General features: G+C 36.2%; 1 protein-coding gene across 6 annotated transcripts in view; it reads right to left on the minus strand.

The window, feature by feature from the left end:
- The window catches only part of LOC150077241 (sorting nexin-19-like), a 266,545-nt gene that overhangs the window by 147,796 nt on the left and 101,231 nt on the right, over positions 1-17,518 (minus strand). For 5 of the 6 annotated variants that reach the window (XM_090386300.1, XM_090386298.1, XM_090386295.1 and 2 more), the window contains exons 4-5: positions 15,014-15,237; positions 9,730-9,870 (exon numbers count right to left, since the gene is read on the minus strand). In XM_090386300.1, the coding sequence (XP_090242426.1) occupies positions 9,730-9,870; positions 15,014-15,237 (365 nt within the window). The remainder of the gene's footprint in view (positions 1-9,729; positions 9,871-15,013; positions 15,238-17,518) is intronic. The other variant, XM_090386297.1, reaches the window with a different exon arrangement.

Here is a 17,518-nt window from a genome sequence, read left to right on the forward strand (position 1 = left end):
CAGAAGAATCCTTTTTGCGAGATATAAGACAAGACTGAGTTTTAGAAGGGTTGAAATCAACTAAGTTGTCTTTGTCCCACTGCAGAATTATCTGGAGATCGGCATTTAAGGAATTGGTAGCGGATATTCAAGAATTTGAAGCTGATTGAGCAGGGCAAGGTTTCTCAAAATGGAAAGTGGAATGCAATGTGCTATCATCGGCAAAACTATGGATAGGATTTTCAGTCAATGGAAGAAGGTCATTAATATACAAGAGGAAAAGAACAGGAGAAAGAACTGAACCTTAGGAGACACCAGCATTAGTGGGGAAGTTAGAAGACAGAGAGCCATCTACCATCACCCTCAGTGAGCAATCAGAGAGAAAACTGGATAACTAATTCCAAAAATCAGTTGGCAAATCATAAGATGGAAGCTTGTTTAGAAGACGTTTATGCCAAACATGATCGAAAGACTTTGAGATAAGAGCAACTGCTTATGTTTCACCGAACTTTTCCATTGAATTTGTCTATAAATGGGTAACATAAGACACAATATCACCAGTGGATCGACACTGATGGAATCCATACTGGCCACCATTGATCAGACAGAAGGTTTATAGGTAGTTAAAGAATTAGTGGTTAATTGATTTCTCCATTACTTTAGAAAGAGTAGAAGTAATTGCAATGGGACGATAAGTGGATGGGAGGGATTTTTCACCCTTTTTAGGAACTGGCTGGATATGAGCAAATTTCCAATCAGAAGGAAAAACACCCTTAGAACAAGAAAGTGAAAAAAGGTGGCAAAGAACAGGAGTAAGTTCAGGAGAACAGGTTTTGAGAACAAGTTGAGAAATACCATTGGGACCTGGGGCTTTCTTAGCATGAAGATTCGTCAAAATCCTTCTGACATCCTTTTGATGGAAGACCACAGGGGGCATTGAATGGAGCGTGTTGGGAATGGTTGGAGGAGTTTTAACAAGATCATTAATACATGAGTTGAAAGAAAAATGGGATGCTAGCAGGTCAGCTTTATCCTTGGCTGAACTGACAACAGAACCATCGGGTGTTGGCAGAGGTGGGAGCACAGATGGTCAAAAGTTTGTAGAGCGAATATCATCTTTTAAGGGCACAAAAGGTGATATTGTTGTACACGTTGGCACTAATGATATTAAGAGTAGGAGACCGGCGGAATTACTTAACAAGTACAGGTCATTGTTCCAAAAAAAAAAAAGCAGTGAATTAAGGTTGAATTCAATAGTGTCTGCAATTCTGCCCAGACACGATAGGAGGGACTATATGATGAGAGCCTTGTCGATAAATTCGCCCTGAAAATATTGTGCAAGGCTCAAGGGGTAGAATGTTTTTCAGCCTGGTCTATACTTGTTAACAGGAGAGAATGCTTCTACAGAGATGAGATACACTTAAATTGAAAGGGTGCAAGAATATTTGCTGATGCTATCGAGGCAGTGTTAGGTGAACCGGAAAACTGCTAGCTTGAAGGGGGATACAAGGACTAATAGATTAACAGTAGCCACTGGCAGAGGTGAAAGTGATTCTTGCACTGCTTCTACTGGAATGAGCAACCGCCTGGAAAGCAAGATGCAGGATATTTCAAAGACCGCCAGGAGTCATTGCGGTACAAGAAAACACATGGGTTGTCTTAGGGTAGCTAAGAATAGGAACAGGTGCATGTATATTTGTGTGTACACCAATGCTAAGAGATTGGTAAATTAATTTGATGAATTTGAGGTATTGCTGAAAACATCAAAGGTGGATATTATTGGGATTTCAGAGACGTGGTGTCACCCAGATAAAAGAAATGCGGAACTGGAATTTGGGGAGTAATGCATACAGAAAGGACAGACAGGATAGGAAGGGAGGAGAGGTTATGCTATTAGTTAAGAAACACATAAAATCCAAGGAAGTGAAGCCAGTCAACATCGCTGGACAGTGCAGTGTCGAGTGAGTTTTGTGTGACATAAGCATTAGGAGATCAAAATTGAGAGTAGGAGTGTGCTATAGGCCTAATGACTCTGATGAGTATAATAATAAACTGCACAGGGAAATAGAGTGGGCCAGAAAATCAGAGAGTATTATAATGGGGGATTTTAATTTCCCAGATATTAACTGGAATTTGTGGGTTGGTCACTCACACACCAGCATGGCTTTTGTGGATTTATTGGATGATTGTTTTCTACATCAGCATGTTTGGGAGACAACTAGAGGGACTAATACTATTGATCTGATTATCAGTAGTGATTCTTCATACATTAAGAATCTGCAGAAAAAGGAATCATTAGGTGGCAGTGATCACAGTGTGCTGAAGTGGGATTAATTCAAAGAGGTAACTACCATCAGGAGTCAAGGGAAGGGTTTTTGCTTTCATAAAGGCGACTACGTTTGTCTGAGACAGTATTTAAATTCTATACAGTGGGATTGGTTATTATGATGTGGTCACAAAGGAACTGGATGCGAAAAATAATTTTGATATCATATACTTGGATTTCAGGAAAGCTTTTGACACTGTTGCGCATGGAAGACTACTGTACAAATTGGAGCAGAATGGTATTAAGGGTAAGTTGCTACAATGGATAAAAGGATGGTTAAGTGGGAGAAGACAGAGGGTGGTAATCAATGGGTGCTGCTCTTCATGGACTAATGTTATTAGTGGAGTCCCACAGGGTTCGGCGTTGGGTCCACTGTTGTTTTGTGTATTTATCAATGATATTGATGAAGGTATATCAGGCTTAATGTCGAAGTTTGCAGATGACACAAAGGTTGGCAGGGTTGTTAATGACAGTAATGGCAGTGTGCTACTGCAACAGGATCTAGATAATTTGGGCAGATGGGCTAAGAAGTGGCAACTGAAGTTCAACCTTGACAAATGCAAAGTACTGCATATGGGTAGAAGTAACCCCAGAGAAACGTACCAACTGTGTGGTACTACACTTAAGGTGGTAGAAAATGAAAAAGACCTGGGAGTAATTGTGCAGTCAGATATGAAGTTTTCTGAGCAATGCAGACAGGCTGCTAGGGCAGGTCATGGGGTTTTGTCAATGATATATAGGAATTTTGCTAGCAGGGAAAAGGAGGTGATTGTCCCTCTGTATAAGGCAATGGTCAGGCCACGCCTTGAGTACTGCGTACAGGTCTGGAGGCCTCATTTTAGGAAGGATGTAGATTTGCTTGAGCGTGTACAGAGAAGAGCAACACGATTGGTGAGGGGAATGAAGGGATTCTCTTACCAAGAGAGGCTTAAGTTCTGCAAACTGCAGTGGCTGGAGACTAGGCACCTGCGCGGTGATCTGATTGAGGTCTATAAGGCCTTGAATGGGTTGAGCACGCTGAATTCTGATGGGATCCTTCCACTTGTTCAGATTACGAACCTACGGGGACATAAGTTCAAATTAAGAAAGGACAGATGTAGAATAGATGTGCGGAAATTTGCCTTTAGCCAGCGGGTGGTTAATTGCTGGAACAAACTTCCATCTGTCGTTGTGGAAGTTGATAGGTTAAATAAATTTAAGGAGGAACTGGACAGGCATTTGGAGGGAATGGTGTGATGATTTTTTTTTTTTTTTTGGCTGATGCTGCATAAGCTCCTACACTTGCTTTCTTGCATCATGTGCCACTACTACTACTACTACTACTACTACTACAAACTGATGATGTTACCAACAGCAAATTCAAAATGGGAAGCATTCAAAGAATTAATCTTGGAAGTTACTAGGCTGTACATACCAACTAAGAAATATTGTTCAAGGTTTAAGCCTAAATGGATGTCAGATGAACTAATGAGACACATGGCAGAGAAGAAAATGCATGGGATACATATAAATTAATGAGTGACATGGAAGCCTATGATAGATATACGCTGGTCTGTAACCAAGTCACAAAGGAGATTAGGCAGACAAAGGCAGATTATGAGAAATCCTTAGCAAAGGAAGCAAAGAAAAACAGAAAAGAGTTCTTTATCTATGTAAACTCTAGAAGGAAAGCGATGAATCAGATTGGTCCACTGGATATTGATGGTTCAACTGTTGATGATCCTGCTCAGTTGGCTAAAAAACTAAACGAGTATTTTGCATCTACATTCACACATGAGGAGTTATTCAGGAAGGCGAATGCCAGAGGTGAAGTAAACTCTGGCAGTGAGCTAGATGATTTTGTAATAACTGAGAGGAAAGTGGAGGAGAAATTGTTGAGGATAAACATAAAAAAGTCACCTGGGGTGAATGGGATCTATCCACTTATATTAAAGGAAGCAGCAAAGGAAGTAAGCAAACCCTTAGCCATAATTACGAGAGCTTCTTTGGAATCAGGGGAGGTACCCATAGACTGGAGATGTGCAAATGTGACTCCAATTCACAAAGGAGGATCAAAGGCTGACACAAGTAATTATAGACCTGTGAGTTCAACTTCCGTTCCAGGAAAATTAATGGAGGCACTGCAGGATCGTCTAGACAAGACTTCATTTATAGCTCAGACACAGCATGGTTTTGTTAAGGGAAAGTCTTTCCTGACCAATTTGATTGGATACTATGATGCAGTCACAAGAACAGGGAATAACTTTGATATTATATATTTGGATCTGAGAAAGGCTTTTGATACTGTTGCACATGGAAGACTACTGCACAAATTGGAGCAGTAGCATTGGAGGCAAATTGCTGCTATGGATAAAGGGATGGTTGAGGGGGAGAAGACAGAGAATGTTAATCAATGGACACTGCTCATCGTACACTAATGTTATTAGTGGAGTCCCTCAGGGTTCAGTGTTGGGTCCATTTTTGTTTTCTGTATTTATAAATGATATTGATGATGGTATATCAAGCTCAATGTGCAAGTTTTCAGACCAAAGAAAGGTTGGCAGGGTTGTTAAGACACTACTGACAGTATGCTGCTGCTGCAACAGGATCTGGAAAGATTGAGTAGATGGGTTGAGAGGTGGCAAATGAAGTTTAACATTGACAAATGTAAAGCTACATATGGAAAACAATAACCCCAGAGCAATGTATCAACTCTGTGGTACTACACTGATAGTGGTAGAGAATGTAAAGGACCTGGGGGTATTTGTGCAGGCAGATATAAAATTTTTCTGAGCAGTGCAGATGGGCTGCAAGAGTAGCTCATGGTGTTTTGTCAATGATATACAGGAATTTTTCTAGCAGGGATAAGGAGGTGATTATTCCCTTATTTAAGGCAATGGTTAGGCCACACCTTGAGTACTGTATACAGGTCTGGAGGCTTCATTTCAAGAATGTAGAGCTGCTGGAACAAGTATAGAGAAGGGCAACAAGATTAGTGAATAGAACAAAGGGTTGCCCTTACGAAGAAATGCTTAAGTTGTGCAAATTAGTGTCTGGAGACTGGGCACTGGCTAGGTGATCTTATAGAGGTGTATAAAGTGTTGAATGGTTTGAGTATGCTCAATGCTGATGGTATTCTTCGTCTTGCTCAGAATAATCACCTGAGAGGGCATAAATTGAAATTGAGGAAAGACAGATGTAGGATATATGTGCGGAAATTTGCCTTTAGCCAGCAGGTAGTTGGTTGGTGGAACAGACTTCCATCCCTAGTTGTGGAAGTTGATAGCGTAAATAAATTTAAGGCTCAGCTGGACAAGTATTTTGAATGAATGGAGGGGTGAAATGGGAGTGTTTTTTTATTTATTTTTATTTTTTTTTGCTGATGCTGCATTAGCATGCTTTGTTGCATCATATGCCTCTACTAATGCTAAAGCTGCAGTGAATAGCTTCAGCAAGAGACTGGAACGCTCAGCTACCATTAGTGCAAGAAGCAAGTTTTCTACTTTTAGCCTGTTCAAAATCTAGTTTGGGCTGATTAATAACTGCTTTACAATTGTTGCGAGCTTTGGTGTAGGCAGAAAATGAAATTGAAGAATTGGAAACAAGCCAATTACGATATGTAATGTTCTTCTTTTGAACAGCTTTAGCACTACCAATGCTACTAAAGATTCTAGCCAAAGAATCAGAAGACATTGCCTTAGCCTTACCAATAGCTGCTGAATTTATCAAAGGAATCAACAAATTCTTTTAAACAATCAAAATTTTTAGCATAAAATGCTGCTGCTTGTAACCACGTTCCCCATCTTGTGAGAACAGGATCAGATGGGAGAAGAGTAAGTTAGTTGCTATTCTCGAAGGCACTTTTAACAAAATATTTTTTTATAATAGAAATAAGTTTATTAATTGCCAAAATTCTCCAGAATTGCCTCTACCAATTCGTAAGCCATGGGTTGAGCAAATAACATGGATCAGATCTGGATATAAAACTTGTAACGTGGAGGTGGCTTTTACCATATACGAAGCAATGTCACTAACAAAAATTCAATCTTTTGCTATGGGTTAATTCTAGCCATAACAACTGAAAAGATCCACTACAAAACCTTGCTATTGTAGAGTACAGGTAACCCTCGTATAACATGGTAGTTGGGTTCCTATAAAATCTTGTATAGTCCAAAACAGTGTTATATGGGACTAAGAACCAGTAAAAAAAGGGGAGTTGCATTCCAAAAGCTAACACAAATATACCACTCCATTAACAAAATGTTAGCAAAACTAACAAAAATTCACCATTCTTGATTTCGTGCATCTTCTGCTCTCTTTAAAAAATCAGTATTCTGGGTTTGTTTGCTTTTGCTTGACAGATCTTTGTAAATTTCATCGTATGGAACTAAGCATTTTTGTAGCTCCCTTTTGAACTTTAGGCTCCTTTCAGTCGAAGAATCTACAATCATAAAATAAGATTCTAATTGCTTGGCTAACTTTATGCCTTCCTTCCCATATACTTTTTAGTGTAAAGTTTGGAAGTTCAGAATTTTCATCTGCACTATCATCCTCTGAATTGATTTGGTTTACCTCTGATGCCATTTCCACCAAATCCGCTTGGCCAGCTTCTTTTTCTACCAGTAATTCTTGAACGTCTTCAGTAATCATATATATATTTTTTTTTTGGTAGATCAAAAAAAGCCATTCTACCCTCGCCTGAGACCAACTAACTCAGCCACGTTATGAAAAATACCCATAAAAATTCCTCCTGTCATCAATGGGATTCAAAATCTTCTTCAAAATCAAAATCAGAAGATTTTGTTCAAAATCTTCTTCTCCAACCCTTTTGGGGGGGGGGGGGAGAATGGTGATTCTACCAACTGTGCTACCCAAGTTTCAGTAGTCATATCATCAAAACCTTCCCCTCACACCCACTTAGCGAGTTCTACTATCACACAATTCTGTGTCTGTATGGATAGCACAGTGGTATCACCATCCTCCCCACCCGGGGTGGAAAAGGCCCGGGTTCGAATTCTGTCAATGACACGAGGAACTTTAACGAGCTTTTTTCACTCCATGGCTGAGTTAGTCAGTCTCAGATGTAAATAGCATGGTTTTCTCCCCAGAAATTCGGGTTTTTTGTCCAGCAAAACAGGCAAACAGACCACAGAACACACACACACAATTTACAAACATAATACACAATGCACGGCAGATGAATTTAAATATTCGGGTGGCCTAATATAATAGTTTAGCTTTTTTTTTTATCACACGATTCCATTTTCTGCCGATTTTAACCATATTTACTGAATGAACTAACTCTAGCCATACATTTTTCCAACATGCATTTAATGTTGATGGTTTTACTTTTTTGAGAGATAAAGCTATGATTAAGCCGATACAGTCCACAAGTGAAAAACGTTTCCATGCTTCCATCACTTCAATAGATTTGTAACCAACTTTTTCCAAAATCCACTGTAACGATTTTCTGATGTAATGAGTTTTAAAGGTAGATATAATGACATGATCTAATGGCTGAATTAAAGAAGTTGCATTAAGTGGTAGGAACATTACTTCAAAGTTTGGATGACATTGATCTTTTGGATGGCCTGGCACATTATACAATAGTAATAAAACTTGGAAATCTAGATTTTTCTAGAAGTTCAATAGCACAGAACCTAACACGGGGATTTCCCAATGATTTTTTTTTGCATAATGACTCGAATCAACAGCAAGGATTTACAAAAAAGAATGGAAATGTTGAAAAATTACATCCAATGTAATAATAGCAGGGTTTTCACCTCACAAAAGCTCAAAAATACCGTATTGTGCGAGGTCTGCCGAAATTCTCTAACCGTGTTATAGAAGTACTGTGTCATGCGTGGAATGCCGCAATTTATCAACTGTGTTAGAGTGAAACTGCAGAAGTACGGTTGTAGAAGTACCGTGTTATATGGGGGTTGTCTGTAATTCCCTTTTTCGAGGGCCTTACAAGCAAGTAAATACAAACGCAATGGTTCTGCATCTAATTTTCCACATAAAAAATGTGCAAATATAGTGGCCAAAAGCATCTGTCATTTTGTCAGCGGACATCCAAATGTAGTTTTCTCTAATATCTTAACAAATTTTGCAAATAATGTTTTCACAAAATCATTAAGGCAACTCTTTCTCAAGGTAGATTCCATCTGGAATATATTTTTATTTATACAATATTTTTTTAAATATTGCTTGAAGACTTGATTGTTTAACTTATTGAACAGGATATTGCTGCTTACCAGGGTGAGAAACAAATCCTTTGAAAATCAAAGGTACGTACGTACTATGTACAACAAGGTTTACTCTCAAAGCACTTATTTTCCTTCCCTTTAATGTCGCCCCTATTACTCTTTACCAGCAGAGCTCCCCAACACCAGAAATAAACATATTTTCTTCCGTTTTCTGAATTACAAGGACTGCTAATTGCCACCCTTTAACACAAGCCTACTCTTTCTTCTACCATATTCTTCCTTTCTAAAACAATAAAAACAATAAAAACAAAAAATAATAAAAATATACATATATAAACATAACATAACATATATACATATATAAACATAACATAACATATATACATATATAAACATAACATAACATATATAAACATAACATATATACAGGTATAAACATAACATAACATATATACATATATAAACATAACATATATACATGTATAAACATAACATATATACATGTATAAACATAACATATATACATGTATAAACATAACATATATACATGTATAAACATAACATATATACATGTATAAACATAACATATATACATGTATAAATATACATATATAAACATAATATAAACATAACTTTATGTAAGATTTGTCCCAACAAGAAAACTGATAAAAGATTTTCTATTCTACTTGGTTAGGTAGAATACAGCAATACTTCTTTTTTAGAACAAAAGACTACAGAATTTCATCAGCAGCGGTTATCATAAGACCACCACCTTCTATAACAAAGAGTACCACTGCTCTAAGGAAAAAAGCATAATATATCAACTAATTATCCAACTCATAAAATGAACAGCAATTTCAAATTGAAACCAATAATTTCACATTGTAATTTTGTTGTGTCAATACAAAGTACATAATGATAGTTTCTTTAAGCACATATATGGTGTAATTAATGCTATCTATAAAACTCAATTGACTGATTATGCTTAACAGTCACACACACAAAATCTGGAGTGGCTATTATCTCATTAACTACAGATGTATAATCATGCTGATATGAATGAACTATTTTGCATATTTTCAATTAAAGAATAAGACCTCTTAAAGTGTAAAAATTACTGAACACACTGTATATCATAATATAATGATGGTGTATGATCACATTTATGGACCTTATACTTTTGTAATATCTACAATTGGAATATAAGAAATTCTTTCAATTAAAACATGTTATCACCTTTGTTTCTTCATAGATGATATCTACTTCTTGTTTTATTTCACTTCTCCTTACTGTGCCTTCATCACTTACTGGGAAATCAAAATCGGGCAAAGCTCGTTGAATTAAATCAATGGCACCCTTCACTCCTTTAGCTAATAACTACAAAAAAAAATTAAATAATAAATTTAAAAAATGCATATTCGTGTAAGTATATACGGATAAACTATCCAAATCACTCACTATTAAACTTTTTTTAAATATTACCTATTAAATATTATTTAATAAAACCCTAGTTTTCAATAAGGTAGTTTAAAATAGTTTTCAGTTTTCCTTTAAAGTAGTTTTCAATACTGAAATATGAATTATATTTTAAGAACAGCCCAGAAAAACACTTTATGCTATATTGTGCTTTGAACAATTTTACTCACAAGTCAAAATAACTATACTAACATTAAATTTACTACAAGAATGAAATACAATCAAATCTTTCAAGTTCCTCTTCCTCAGTGGGTACATGAAGCACTAACATACAAAGAAAAGTACCACTATCAACATGTCATATTTATATATGATGCTAATACAAACTACTCATCTCAATAACACCAGCTGGAACAAACCGTTATCTGGGTGTTGTGAGGTAGATAGTTTGAATAAATTTAAGGATAATTAAACATAAATAATTATTAGAGAGAATGGGCAGATGAGATGGATGATTCCCCCCACCCCCCTCTTTGGCTGATGCTATATAAGATTGCTTGTGCATCATTTGCCATTACTAATATATACCATAAATTGTGATGAAGAGGGAACTAATCTTTTTTGCTAGTTACAGATGGAGACTGAGAGGAACATTACTATTTTGGTTGCTCTCTGTACATGTTCTTTCATCCATTGAAAGGGAGGGACAATCTGTCTTTCTGAAGCTGCATGCGTTAACTGTCTCTCTATCTCACCAATAATGGATGATCCATAGAGGCTGGAAGAAGAGACAGAGTAAGGTTATGAGGACTATTATCTTAATATATGTCTATGTATACTAGCAAGAGCTAGAATAATTTGATGTGGAACGGAAAATTATTACCCAATGAGCTAATGTAATCCTGACTAGGAAGGCCCAATGGTGTTTCAAGGTGAAGTGGGGAAAGTTGGGGAGGAACCAAGCTCAAATTTTGGAGTGTATAATCTTGTTTTTGAAGTGGCTATCCACTTCAAAAACAAGATTTTACAAGATTAAACAAGATTCAAAAACCTCTGCTCCTGTTGAATTCCCTGTTCTGTAAAGATCTGAAGGAAATGAATTTTTTTGAATGTATGTCTATCATACTTATCTATGGAGAGGATCTTGAATTGGCAGAAATTTCTGAAGTGGCCTTTAAAATTAGCATTAGTAGAGGCATATGATGAAAAAAAGCAAGCTTATATAGCATCTGCCAAAAAAAAAAAAAAAAAATTTCCAATTTCACCCATCTAGTTCTGCCTTGAAGTTATTTAAACTGTCAACTTCGATGACAGATTAAAGTTTGCTCCAATAATCAACCACCTGCAGGATAAAGGCAAATTTATGCAAATGTATTCAACTGCCTTTGCTCAATTTGAATTTTATGTCCCCTCTGGCAACAAATCTGGGCAAGAGGAAGAATCCCATCAGCACTGAGCTTGCTCAAACCATACACCTCAATCAGATCACCTCGCAGGTGCCTAGTCTCCAGCTGCTGCAATTTGCAGAACCTAAGCCTTTCTTTCCCCTCATGAATCTTGTTGCCCTTCTAAAATGAGGCCTGCAGACCTGTACGCAGTACTTAACGTGTGGCCTGATCATTGCCTTATACAAGGGGATAATCACATCCATGTTAGAAAAATTCCTGTATATCACTGACAATACCCCATGACTTGCTCTTGCAGACTGCCTGCACTGCTCAGAAAATTTCATATTTGAATGCACAGTCACTCCCAGATCTTTTTCATTTTCTACCGCCCTGAGTGTAGTATCACACAGTTGATACATTACTCTGGGGTTACTGCTATCCATATAAAGTACTTTACATTTGTCAATGTTAAACTTCAGTCGCCACCTCTCAGCCTATCTGCTCAACTTTTCTAAATCCTGTTGCATTAGCTTATCGTCATTACGGTTATTATCAACCCTGTCAACCTTTGTATTATCTACAAACTTCAACATTTAGCCTGATATACCTTCATCAATATTATTGATAAATATACAAAACAACAGTGGGCCCAACACCAAACCCTAAGGGACTCCACTAATAACATTAGTCCATGAAGAGCAGTGTCCATTGATTACCACTCCCTGACGTTCCCCAGAACAGAAGTTAAACTAACTGGTCTGCAAAGTCTTGTTAATTCTTTGAATGCTTCCCATTTAGAATTTGCTGTTGGTAACATCTGCAGTTGGTCCCACTGTATAGACTTTAAATACTGTCTCAGACCTCTGTAGTCACCTTTAAGAAAGCAAAAATCCTTTCCTTTACCCCTGATGGTAGTTACATCTTTGAGTAAATCCCACATCAGCACACTGTGATCACTGCCACCTAGTGGTTCCTTTATATGCAGATTCTTAATGTATGAAGAATCTACTGATAATCAGATCAAGAGTATTACTCCCTCTGGTTGCCTCTCGAACATGCTGCTGTAGAAATCAATCATCCAATAAATTCTCAAAAGCCTTGTTAGTGTGCAAGTGACCAATCCACAAGTTCTTGTCAATATCTGGAAAGTGAAAATCCCCCATCATAAAACAATCTTATTTACTGGCCGTCTCTATTTCTCTGTAAAGTTGTTTCTTATACTCATCAGAGTCATTAGACCTATATCACGCTCCTATTCTGAATTTTGCTTTCCCAGTGGTTATGTCACACCAAACTGACTCAACATTGCACTGTCCACCCATGTCAAATGGATGCACTTCCTTAGATTTTATGTGTTTCTTAACTAACAGCATAACCCCTACTTCCTTCCTATCATGTCTATCCTTCCTGTACACATTGTACTCCACAAATTCCAATTCTGTATTCCTTATACCTGTGAGACACCACGTCTCTGATATCCTAACAATATCTGCCTTTGAGATTTTGACCAGCACCTCAAATTCATCAAATTTATTTAGTACACCAACTCCTAGCATTGGTGTACACGCAAGTATACATGAACCTGTTCTTATTCTTTCTACCCTAACACAGCCCATGTATTTACTTGTTCCACAGTGACTCCCAGCAGTCGCTGAAATCTCCAGCAACTTGTTTTCCAGGCTGTTGCTCATTCCAGTAGAAGCAGTGCAAGAATCACTTTTACCTCTGCCAGCAGCTACTGTTAATCTACCAGTTTTTCGATCCACCTAAGTTTAGTTCAGTAGCAGCAGACCAAATCATATTTGTCCAGTTTGGATGTGGTATTACCTTCAATTATTGCAGGCACAAATGCCAGAACTCAGATGTGATGTGATTCTAAACATTTTCTGTAGTCTATAATCTTGTCATCACAAGAAAAAACTCCGTTTCTGTTGCCAGAAGTGTTGTACTCTGTGCAATGTGGAAATGTAGTAGTAGTAGTAGTGGAATGTGATGCAAGAAAGCAAGTGTATGAGCTTATGCAGCATCAGCCAAAAAAAAAAATCACACCATTCCCTCCAAATGCCTGTCCAGTTCCTCCTTAAATTCATTCAACCTATCAACTTCCACCCGCTGGCTAAAGACAAATTTCTGCACATCTATTCTACATCTGTCCTTTCTTAATTTGAATTTATGCCCCCTTAGATTCATAATCTGAACAAGTGGAAGGATCCCATCAGAATTCAGCATGCTCAACCCATTCAAGGCCTTATACACCTCAATCAGATCAATGCGCAGGTGCCTAGTCTCCAGCCACTGCAATTTGCAGAACTTAAGCCTGCAAAAAAAAGGTTGAGAAACACTGCTGTAGATGGTAATCTTTTAAAAGATAAGGCTGAATCATTTGTGCATTTAATGGATATTGAAAAATTTTAAAGTTCAGATGGACGGTTACAGAAATTTAAGACTTGTCATGGCCTGTCTTTCAAAAAAGTGTGGCAAAAATGCAGCCATGGACATTAACCCTACAAATGAATGGAAGGAAAATCATAAGAAAAACTACCATAGAATTCTATTAAACAAAATTGTGCTATGCCTTGAAAGCAAAAATGAAAAATCGGCATCCTGCAGGCAACGTATTTATCTGTTTCAGCATGGGATGAAGTTGATGAAAAAGTGACCACCAACTGTGTCAAACCTGCTGGATTTACCACCTTGAATGATGCAATGTGTGAAGTTTCACATGCCTTCTCTATAAATTGCAAAGAACAGTCCGATGATAGGGAAGAAATATTTGAGTGTGTGCGTCATACTAAACTTACAGGAAAAGTTGAGCATCAAAGATTATGCAGAAGTAGAATGTTTCAGGATATGCATGAATGAAGAGGAACGCATTGCAGACGTGACGTTATGGAATCTTCTGAAATTTGTAGTGATTAAGATGAGGAACTTACTGTGGTTGAACAAAAAGTTTCAGTGAAAGATGCTCATCAAAGATTAGAACTTGTACATTGATTTTTTCACATTCACCAAACTGCGAAAGTGAAATAACTGCTATCAAGCACCTTCATGATTCTCTTTTAAAACATGATCTACCATTAAAAACAGTGTGTTTTGACAGATTATTTTTAAAGTATGAAACAATTCTCTTGTTAGGTCTTGACATGTATGTAACCTATGTAGTGAAATTTACAATTTAATTGTAACCTTACTGCACTCTACAATCAATGCAAAATTTACAATTATAATTTTCTTGTTTAATACTGTAGTACATATTATAAGTAAGGTTATAATATATTGTACTAGTAGCATTACATTAAATTTTCAAGCTTTTAATTGTTTTGTTGCTGATTTTATGAACGATCAATATAACGTCCTTCCGATATAATGACCATTTTTCTCATTCCCTATGGGGTCGTTATACAGAGCTTTGACTGTATAATTCCTCTTCTTGCTAACAGTTCAGTGGTGTCTTTGCTTAACTATTTCAGGTTATCTATCTCTAAATGGTTCCCTTATTTTTAAAAAAAAAATCAAACTCCAAACCAAATTTCCTTCAAATTGAATTCCTAATTTAACCTGAAATGGTATCTTTCATTCTTTCTTTTGTTTTTCTACCACAGCGAAACATGGCAGAGTTGAACTGACATTCCACTAATACTGATAACAATATATGAAACATGGTGGGATCAGGAAGAGAGAACATTGCAACAGCAGAAATAATTAAAATATCTAACCTTAAACTTCTCAGGTACATTTATTTCTGGTGCTTTTCTAACATATGCAAGTCTAGGATCTCCTTCGTGTGCCAAAAATTCTCTTACTTCTGCACTTCCTGCTACTGCTTCTCGACTGCACAGGTCTCGTAAATATTGCTCCAAAAATATTCTCCTGTCTTCAATCCCCTTCTTGTCTGATGGAGATACAGGTGATGTAAACCATTTTCTTGGCACTTTTATTCCTACAATTAGAATCACAAAGCATTATATTTTAAAGACATTTCTAAAAAATATATATTAAAGAATTATGTGAGTTTGTATCGAAGCCATCTGCAATTAACAGTAATGCAACAAGTAATGTGAAGTTGCAGTAATTATTTACTTAATATTTAAGTGAATGTTGGAAATATTTTCTATACTGTTAGATTTTTCTTCCTTCCATTATATTACACCACTCACCATGTTGTAACTTACCATCAGTTTTAGATATTTTTCTACTTTTTTTTTTCTCTTGATGGTTTCGATAATTAATTAATTGTCTTGGTAATTAAATTTATCAATTTAACCTAAATGACCTTTTTGTCACATCTAGTTATTTAGAGGTTTGGTTTATTCTTTGTATGTAAGTTCAACTGTCCTTTTGTCTAATCTGGCTAAGTTTATTGTTTTTCTACAGTTTATTTAACAAAATCAGCAAGAATGTAAGGACACAATCTCTTTTGTAATATAAGCTAAGAATAAATAAATATAAAATAAAAATCATTCTCTCAGTTCCAAGAAGCATCTATTCAATCCTTCGATGAATTTACACAATCAGTATCAGCAAATTACAAATTCAGGTAAAAGCTTATACAAGAGGGTGAACATTCTCTCAATTAAAGAAAATTTCTTGACCAGTCTATAGTGATTCTTATTGAGAGTAAAACTGTCATCCCTTTTCAAAGAGAAAAATATCCTAATTTCTGTAATGTCATCAAGAACTTTCGTCAGGAATAGCGATTTCATCATTAATATTTTATTTGCATCATTATGATATTATAAACAATCGTATCAATAACAAAACAGGAGCAAAAGCCTGAGATTGCACATAAGACTCTAGGATGGCCTATTTGGCCATCCTGGCTGTTGAATAGTTCCATTTTATTTGTGTGCTTGCTGTAAGATTATTGTTCTTGTGTGAACCTTGTCACAGTTGGGAGATGTTTGGAATGAATCAACAGAGTGTTTTGATCCTTGTACAATGTGCAAATGCCACATTAAAGCTTATGTCAGCATCTTCCCTCTGTTCATAGTAGGGCTTGCATAAAACCGAGAAATTTCAAAACCGAGTTTAACCGAAGTTTACTCTTAAAACCGGTTTTAAAACCGATTTTCTCAGACTTAGGGAAAATAATTAAAAGCTTATAACACAGGTATTTATTTTATCTTGGGTAGATTGTACAAATCGTAATCAAATCTTTTAAACAAAATCTATCACCTCTTATAGTAAAAAAAAATAAAAAAATTAAAATGCTCCAAAAAAAGTAACCAGCTTGAGATTATACAAAATTACAAATTGTATTCAAATCCTTTGAATAAAAACTATCTTCTCTTATAGTAAACAAAAAAAAAATAATAAACCCTATAATAATAAATAAAAAAACTAATGTGAAAAAAAAAAACAGCTTGGGGAAATTAATTTACTATTTATTGCTCAGCTTTTTTCTGATCTTTAAAAAACACAGTATATTAAGCATTTTCCCTGATAGACTTGACCTTATTTTTGTGTTAAAGAGACCAGTGATCGAAAACACTCTCAGATTAGACACTTGTTGGTTTAATAGTCAGCTATTAAACTTTCTATAAACTATAAAAAACTATAAACTTTCTAAAAACTCTATAAACTTTCTTTAGCTTTTCACTTCTACTGCTAGTTGCCTACAAAATTTTAAATTCTTTCCTGATTTCCAATTCACTCTGATATTTTGAAGCTCTTCGGTTAATCTCTTTATTACACTATCATACTCTCGCATGAGTGTATCTCCAACGTCGGAACTAGACGAGTCTTTGTTTTCTTCTAAAAGAACAGTTCGTTTATTTTCAGTTTCTTCATTCAACGCTAAGACTCCTTCGGAATATTTCGCAAATAATCTCTGATAAATTTAAAATCTCTGATAATTTGAAAAAGCATGCTGAAATAATCTCTTCAGCATGCTTTTTCAAAACTTGCTTACTTGGAACATCAAAAGTTCTTGAACCTGAATCTTCTTTCCTAAACTTTTTGGGGTTGTGTAGACAGCTCAGCAAAGCCACAGTTGGGCAATTTCGTCTTGCATTGTAACACTGCAAAAGGCTTTGGTGAAACTTTAAAGCAAATGGGTTTTCTGCTGTATCAAGCTTAGCAAGCAGAAATTCTATTGAAGACTCTGCTTTAAGTATGTCTGTATCTTCTGATGATGAATAGATTCTGAAGGCTATTTGGTTATAGCTTTCAGAATCATTTCAACTGGTCGCAAAGTTTCACATAGCAATTCAAGTGTTTTC

Source organism: Mastigoproctus giganteus, chromosome 12 (assembly GCF_048544385.1).
Source record: "Mastigoproctus giganteus isolate SK-2022 chromosome 12, ASM4854438v1, whole genome shotgun sequence".
NCBI classification, from domain to species: Eukaryota; Metazoa; Arthropoda; class Arachnida; order Uropygi; family Thelyphonidae; genus Mastigoproctus; species Mastigoproctus giganteus.